Raw genomic sequence first — 8,275 nt, 5'->3', positions numbered from 1 at the left:
CCCTTTGGCTCGTCCATCACTGCCTCCTGCGCCCACTTCCCGCTCCCCTCTCTCTCTCTCCTCAGCTTCGGCTGGCTCTGCGAGGGGCACATTCAGCGGGGCTATTTAACGGTCCAGCACTGTGGGTGGGAGGGGTTAGCTTAACTCCGCATGACTCAGAAGGAACCTAGAAGCAGGTCAGTGTTGTGCTGTGCACTCACACACAGTTAAGGCACACACACACACACACACACAATAGATATCGCAGGGTTGCAGCCTGCTCTTGTCCCCCAGGGCCTCAAGTGCCACATACACACCCCTTTTTGTTGGCAGCTGAGGTCTCTTTTATCCAACTACAAGCACGCTTTTGCCTCCCCAACTTGGAGAGTTGCAACCAGAGGCAGATGCATATCTACTGTATCTCCCCGTGGCCGGTCCTTTCCCGCCGGGAGAACAGTGACTTTGCTGTGTACAAAACAATGACTTGCCTGCCTCTGAAGTTGCCTAGCACTCAAGAGACGGTACAGGAGTGGGAGACGTGTTCATGGCCTGGACTCCTGGACTCCCCCAATCCTGCTAGCTTCCAGGCCATGGGTGCAGCCAAGGGGGTCAGGGGGGCAAGGGGGCAGCTCCTCCCATCAAGTAAATCATTAAAAATACTTAACAAACTGAGGTTCTGCTTCCCCCCCCCAACATGAAGCCTGTCCACCCCCCTAACATAAATCCTGGCTATGTCCATCTTCCAGGCTTATAAATATTGCCGTCGATTTATTACCGTTATTTATCCCCCACCTTTCAGGATACAACCCCCCCCCAAGGCGACTTAAAAAGTAACAAATAGCAAGGTAATAAGTAGCAAGTTACGTAACGAGGTTGCTTAACAAGTAACATTTGCAAATAACAAAGCGCACGAACAATATTAAAGTATTAATGTAGCGTGTGCAAATATTAATTAGACTAAGCCTATGCTCAGTGATATTGGCCTTTCACCCAGAACACCACCTCCATCCTGGTTTATATCAAGTGAAGGTTTATTCACCATAATTCTTTTAAAAAAAAATAAAACGAAAACAAAACCCTTATCTTCATTTGATTAAATTGTTTGAGATAAAAATTGCCTATAGTGCAGGAATGCACTATAGAAATGAAATATAGGATCAGATGCAGAGCGGTGTACTACAAAGAGTCTCATGGCATCCGAAAGACTTGTCATACTTGTAATGGCATAAAGTTGCAGCCCACTTCATCAAACACATTCATTTCTATCCTGAGCTGTAGGTATGTCTATGCATTGGGTGTGTGCAAAAGACAGTGAGATCAGAAGGAAAGGAAATGCCAAAAGGTACAGCTGCCAATAATTACGTTATCAACAGTTGTTGATGACAACACAGACATCCTGGCATTGGTAAGCTAATCAACATATGTAGCATGGTGTTTTGTTTTGTTTTGTTTTAAAATCCTTTGTCCTGATTTGTTCCACAAGTGATAGCATTGAACTTCTCGTTGTTGTTGTTGTTTAGTCGTTTAGTCGTGTCCGACTCTTCGTGACCCCATGGACCATAGCACGCCAGGCACTCCTGTCTTGCACTGCCTCCTGCAGTTTGGTCAAACTCATGTTCGTAGCTTCGAGAACACTGTCCAACCATCTTGTCCTCTGTCGTCCCCTTCTCCTTGTGCCCTCAATCTTTCCCAACATCAGGGTCTTTTCCAAGGATTCTTCTCTTCTCATGAGGTGGCCAAAGTATTGGAGCCTCAGCTTCACGATCTGTCCTTCCAGGGAGCACTCAGGGCTGATTTCCTTAAGAATGGATAGGTTTGATCTTCTTGCAGTCCATGGGACTCTCAAGAGTCTCCTCCAGCACCATAATTCAAAAGCATCAATTCTTCGGCGATCAGCCTTCTTTATGGTCCAGCTCTCACTTCTTGAACTTCTCAGTGGATTGTAATTCAGTACAGTAGTTTCACATTGCAGTCTCCCTTTGAAGTTCCTTTGTTGCCCAATGAACACTTTAAGTTCAGCTACAATGTGTCCCGGGAGGTTCAAATGTACACCCACTAATTTTTGCATACCCTATATATTGGTAGCATGAAAATTCCGATGTCAGAGTTTTAAAAAATGTATTTGCTTCAGAGTGTGCGTCCTAAAACTGTGTTTCGAGTCAAGTTTGCATGTGCTTTGATGTGGTTCCATCCCCACCAGCCTTCCACCCACCCACCTACCCCAACTCCTATTGGCGAAGCTTTCATCCCTCCAACTCTGCCCCACTAGAAACCATCTTTCTGTGGCTGCCATCTGCAGCCATGGGATTTAATCCCAGGTAAGAGAAGAAAAGTGTCTAAGACAGTGAACACACAACAGAAGTAAAGTTTAAACTCATTCTTAGCAATTATAGCCCCTCTTTTGACCTACAGACAACTTACCCACTACCACCTTTTAAAAAGCCAGCAATCTATTTTTCTCCTTCAGTGAGCAGTGGCTGGTGCTGTTGATGTGCTCTTGTGCAGAATGGGGTGTTGTTATTTGCAAGAGAGGCATGGAGGGAGCTGCTTGGAAGCCCCACAGAATCCAATAGGACATACGTCTGAGCAAACATGGTTTAAAAGGCAGTCTTAGTTCTGAATCAACAGAATCAGGACAAGATGGCAGGCAGTGGGGGTGGATGGGAAGTGGGGTGCTCCTTTGTGATACCCCATCTGATATTTCGCATGTATGTCTACCCCAATAAACATTTTAACTGTGTAATACCTCTTGGAATTCACCACACATTGTAAAATAAGTTAGAGTGAAACCGGCTTGAGGAGGAAACTGCATCAAAGTACAGTATTTTATATGCTGGTCTACAACCGTAATAAAGATTTATTGTTGTTATTGTTGCTGCAGTATTTTAGGAAAATAAACTATGAGATGCTTGGAGATCTAGTATACAATGTGTACATGCATTTAGCATTCCATGAATGAGCCTCATGCTCATGATCTATTCTCCTCCTCTGGTATGACTGTAAGGCAATTCAGGAGTTTTGCTACTATTTTCAGCTAGCTATGGCTTGTCATAGGTAAACCCAGATAAACTGTGGTTAGTTTTAACTATGGCTTAAATAAATAATCCAATGTCAATGGCTTCCCTAAACCATTGTTAAGATTAACCATAGTTATGAGCCTTGCACATAACAAACCACATCTACAGTTAGCTGAAAATGGAAGGAAAAACTTACGATTTTTTCTTATGCCTGCGCCGGAAGAGAGGAGAGCATGCAAGCCTAAGGTTCATGCACATAATGCTACGCTAAAATATGTGTGATTCAGGCAGTCGTTTTCTTACTCTTTGCCTCAGTTTCACTTCTTTAAAAACTTACATAGTCCTGAATGGCTGGATATCACCATCTTTAGTTTAAATTCTCTTCTTACAAAGAACAATGCCCTGTCCTATTCAATTGACATTCTAGCCTCAGGAAACAGTGGTTTATTCCACTGTAGGTTCAGAGCACACAAAAGTGTGTGGTGGTGGGGATATGCTATTTCCCACATGAGAGAGTAGAGATGTGATGAGTCAGCTCCACTTCAGGTCGCATGGGTGACATTCATTTGTGGACATGTGGTAAGCAGAAAATGAACACTGCTCGGCTTGCTAAGCCTTTTCCACAGGTTATGCAGTCAATTGTTTATTTGCTCACAGAGTTTTAAAACCACAAGCTGTCTGCTTCTGCTTGCAAGAAGCTGGCTAATTAGGGCTTTTCTGCATGGTTAGGTTTTTATCTGTTAAAACTGTGTCTGCTTTTATTTGTACTGCACAGTTCACACACCTGATATTGGGTACTGCTAGGCTTACTCAGGAGTCTTTGCTGAGGTATATTGTAAAAACCATTTTTGGCAATCCCAAATACACAATGTTTTTCCATGTGAGCTACAGAAGCAGCTCTTTTGTGCTAATTCTCATCATCATCATCATCATCATCTAGAGAAGAGAAGTGTCAGTTTCCATCCCAGTACAAGGAGATACTCATTTGAGAGCTGAAGCACAAGTGGCTACACATCTTTGGACTGGCAAGCAACTGCCAGGAGTTCTGATCCCTACAGTTGCGTGGCATCACGAGGAAACAATGTTGTCCTGTAGTTCCTCAAAAACTATTTTAGTTAGAAGAGGAAAATGAGGAAGTATAATTAAAGTATATTTTCCTAACATTGGGAAAGCTCCTCAAAGTCGCATTCCTGTTTTAAATTTTGTTCTCTTACAATTAGATTTAGGAAATACGGCTGGAGTCTAAAGAATGGGGAAGAGCAGGGACATGGTACCAGCAGACAAATGCAAAGTTTGTGGGCCAGGTCATTCCCAGTTCACTAATAAAAAAGCAGTCATGCAGTATGAGGCCAAACTAAAAAAAAAAGGTAAAAGGGCCCCTGACCATCAGGTCCAGTCATGACCGACTTTGGGGTTGCGCGCTCATCTCGCATTATTGGCCGAGGGAGCTGGCGTATCGCTTCCAGGTCATGTGGCCAGCATGACAAAGCCGCTTCTGACAAACCAGAGCAGCACATGGAAACGCCGTTTACCTTCCCACTGTAGCGTTTCCTATTTATCTACTTGCATTTTTGCATTTTGACATACTTTTGAACTGCTACCCTGTTTCTCCTAAAATAAGACATACCCATAAAATAAGCCATAGCAGGATTTCTAAGCATTTGCGCAATATAAGCCATACCACGAAAATAAAACATAGTGATAGGCGCAGTTCTGGAGGGCCCCAAGGAAGAGGCAAGGCTGGACGCGTAATAAAAAATAAGACATCCCCTGAAAATAAGCCACTGTGGGGGTTTTTTAGGAAAAATAAATATAAGACGGTGTCTTATTTTCGGAGAAACACGTAGGTTGGCAGGAGCTGGGACCAAGCAACGGGAGCTCACCCCGTCACAGGGATTCGAACCGCCAACCTTCTGATCAGCAAGCCCTAGGCTCAGTGGTTTAACCCACTGGGTCCCCCATGAGGCCAAACTACAGATTGTCAACTTCTCTTCTGGTTTTATTTCTGGATTTTTTTCTATTAGTTTTTCTCCTATCGAGAATCCTAGATATTTTAGTCTGGTTATAATTTAAATGTTTGGTCCTTTGCTGGATTTTTGCTACAAATCTAGTGTTTGCTTCAGGATCCAGGATCCCTTACCATATAAATTGGAATCCCATCTTTCTCACAGTTAAATGAAAGCTTTTCTCTTTAGGCAGTCACATATTTTACAGAAAGTACAGGAAATACAGTTTTTCAAAAACTTGCCTCACAACTTGTAGTCTCTTGAGACTAATCCAATCAAGATTGGCTAGATAGGTAACAGACAGCAATTCTATGCAGCTACCTAAGTGTAAGTCTCATTGAACTTAATGGTATTTATTACTGAGTAGGTATGTAAATGATTGCAGCCTTCACGGACTAAGCACAAAATATTTCCCCCTTACCACAAACCCCATATGCTGAATCATCACATCTGGGTTTTTCCTGCTAGTATCCCCCCAGACGAGTGGCAACATCAATTCATGTTTTTTTAAACAGTTCTCTGGTTTCTAATTGACTTTACTGCACTATCGCTCTTGTTCCAGCTGGCTGTACAAGGACGGTTTAAAGTTGAACTTGCACAGGGACTTGCCATATGCCCCGTTGAGGCATTATTGCCATGCCTTTCCCAACTTCCTTATGCTAAAAGGCATGCCTTAAATAAAAGAAGCAGAGCACACTACTTTCTAGGGAGAAATATTTTTCTCTAAACAGTGCCACAGGCAATGTATTAGAACATAAAGGGACTTTTCATGGCGTCTCAGTTTGTAATGTATTTTAAAAGCCCCAGATACACCAGTGATCTGTGCCAGCGAGACCTGAGCTTGGCGTTGTAAATATGAGCCTGTATATAACTCAGGTAGTGTGGAATCCATTAGGGTCGCCTCTAGACTGCCAATATTTTGCAGGGGTGATTTAATAGCATACTAGATATTTAGATTTACACAATTAAAGTGGAGTACTGTAAAGTGCTCCAGCACAACAAATTCACTTAAAAAAAAACAAAAACAAAACTGAACTTTGCGGTTCAGAAAGTGCCTGGGAAATGCACTCAAAAAGTGTGGGATAAACAGCTGCTTAACAGGAAGATGCATAGCCACTGTGCAAGCAAGTTAGGATGAATGCTGAATAAACATATTGTCTGGAGTAGACCTATGAAACCCTGATCTCTAGACCCACCATTCTAATGTGGCTTCTTCTCTCTGGGGTCATTTTACAAGTGGAGGAGGGTTTTGTTTTGTTTTTGGTCTGAACATTAGAGGAGGAAAGAGATTACCCTCCTAGAACATTCCTACATGAAAACCTCAACACTGGGCCTATAGATACTTAGGTGAATGTGCTATGGCCAGATTGCTTCTTCAAAAAAATGCTTTTGACTTGTTTAGGGGTGTTTGTCAAAGGGAGAAAACAGTAAACACTTTGCAAAACTTTGAAAAAACTGATCACCATCCACTTTGAATTCTAATAACTACACAGACAACTGTAGAGGGTGTTTTAGAATAATAAAGAAAGAAGAGGAAATTGGGTGCGGGGTCAATATATGCTCAGTGTCTGGGTAAATAATTAGATGTGGAAGCAAGAAGTGAAAGTCTGACAAATTGCCTGCCAGGCTTCTTTTGCTGGGGCAGCATAAAGTTATCGCAAAGCTTCCTGTTTCCAGCTAGTGACAATCTTACAATTGCCGAAGGCTAAATAAAGTCAACAAAGCTCCAACATCGTAATTGGCACCAAGACAGAAATTGCTGTCTTGGCATCTAGAGTGTGGGCTTGTCCACACTTCTGCTTACCCCATGCTTTCTAGGCATGGGTCTGAGCGGTTCTGTGTTTGCCCCACAGCTTTCCCCTGGAAAACATGCTCTTCACCACTGCACAGGAACAAATAGCAACCTGCAGAAAACCTGATTCCTATTTGTGCAGAGGTAAAGAGCAGGTTTTACCAGGGGAACGTGGCAGGGCAAAAAGAAGGGGTGGGGGACAAGCCCTTAGTGTTTAGCAAAATATTGCCTGTAAGGAAGGATGCAATGCAGGGGATCACGAAAATCAGTGAGTTGCTAGAAATTGGGAATTGGATCTTGGAGCCTTCGTAACGTTCTCCATTTAAATTAGGGTTTCCAAACCAGCTGTTGTTAGACTACAACTCCCATCATCCCTAGCTAGCATAACCAGTGGTCATGGATGATGGGAATTGTAGTCCAAAAACAGCTGGTGACCCAAGTTTGGGAAACCCTGGTTTAAATTGATGGGCACATTAGAGGAGTTTAATAAGCTATTTCTTATTAAATATACAATAGGTCCTCTCTCTCTTTTAGTTACTTTCTCCCTTTGCTGCTACGGTATCTGTGCCTCCAGCTTGGGTTGTATACTCACATGCCTTGGGCTAATTGAGAAGCCTGTGATAAGTCACCACTTCTTATCTTTAGTTTCACCAGGGTTAGAATTAGCAACTCATGTATACACTAATCCAGGCATAGGCAAACTCGGCCCTCCAGATGTTTTGGGACTACAACTCCCATCATCCCTAGTTAACAGGACCAGTGGTCAGGGATGATGGAAATTGTAGTCCCAAAACATCTGGAGGGCCGAGTTTGCCTATGCCTGGACTAGTCTGTCTGGTAAGCCACTGGGGCTTCAGGATGGACAGTAAAGGGTCCCTAACCACCTGATCTGTAAGGGCAATTAGCTCCCCCAGGTAAGGCTGGAACTTCTCTTGGGCAACAAGTATCTACTGTGCTTCTGGACCTCTGATTCCTGGTTCCCATATACGGCACAGTGGCTGCTGATGCAGTGGTGCAGTGAAGACAGGATTTGGGACAGAAGCCCAGGGCCTTACTCAGCAGAATGAGCCAGAGTAGGGCCCCCCAATGTAGCAAGGTTGACTTACCAAATTTTGAGATTGGCATTAGCACCTTTCAATAATCCTGGAAGGTGTAAGATGCAAAAAGTGAAAAATCAGAGAGATTTCTGATCTGCTCCTGAAAGACAGAACCATCCGGATGGAATTATGGTGCTGGAGGAGACTCTTGAGAGTCCCATGGACTGCAAGAAGATCAAACCTATCCATTCTTAAGGAAATCAGCCCTGAGTGCTCACTGGAAGGACAGATCCTGAAGCTGAGGCTCCAATACTTTGGCCAGCTCATGAGAAGAGAAGACTTCCTGGAAAAAACCCTGATGTTGGGAAAGAATGAAGGCACAAGGAGAAGGAGACGACAGAGGACGAGATGGTTGGGCAGTGTTCTCGAAGCTACCAACATGAG

The 8,275-nt window shown here is 43.4% G+C and overlaps 1 protein-coding gene across 3 annotated transcripts in view; it reads right to left on the bottom strand.

Moving 5' to 3' along the window:
• Nucleotides 1-146, bottom strand: part of ENTPD1 (ectonucleoside triphosphate diphosphohydrolase 1) — a 38,542-nt gene extending 38,396 nt beyond the window's left edge. The window contains exon 1 of one of the 3 annotated variants that reach the window (XM_060274671.1): nt 2-146. In XM_060274671.1, coding sequence (XP_060130654.1) covers nt 2-92 — 91 coding nt within the window. In that variant the 5' untranslated portion in view covers nt 93-146. The remainder of the gene's footprint in view (nt 1) is intronic. The other 2 variants (XM_060274672.1, XM_035133513.2) reach the window with 2 other exon arrangements.
• Nucleotides 147-8,275: the final 8,129 nt, after the last annotated feature.

This window comes from Zootoca vivipara, chromosome 5, assembly GCF_963506605.1.
Source record: "Zootoca vivipara chromosome 5, rZooViv1.1, whole genome shotgun sequence".
Lineage (NCBI taxonomy): Eukaryota > Metazoa > Chordata > Lepidosauria > Squamata > Lacertidae > Zootoca > Zootoca vivipara.
Note: the sequence above shows the minus strand (reverse complement) of the source record. Positions and strands in the feature narration are given on the sequence as shown.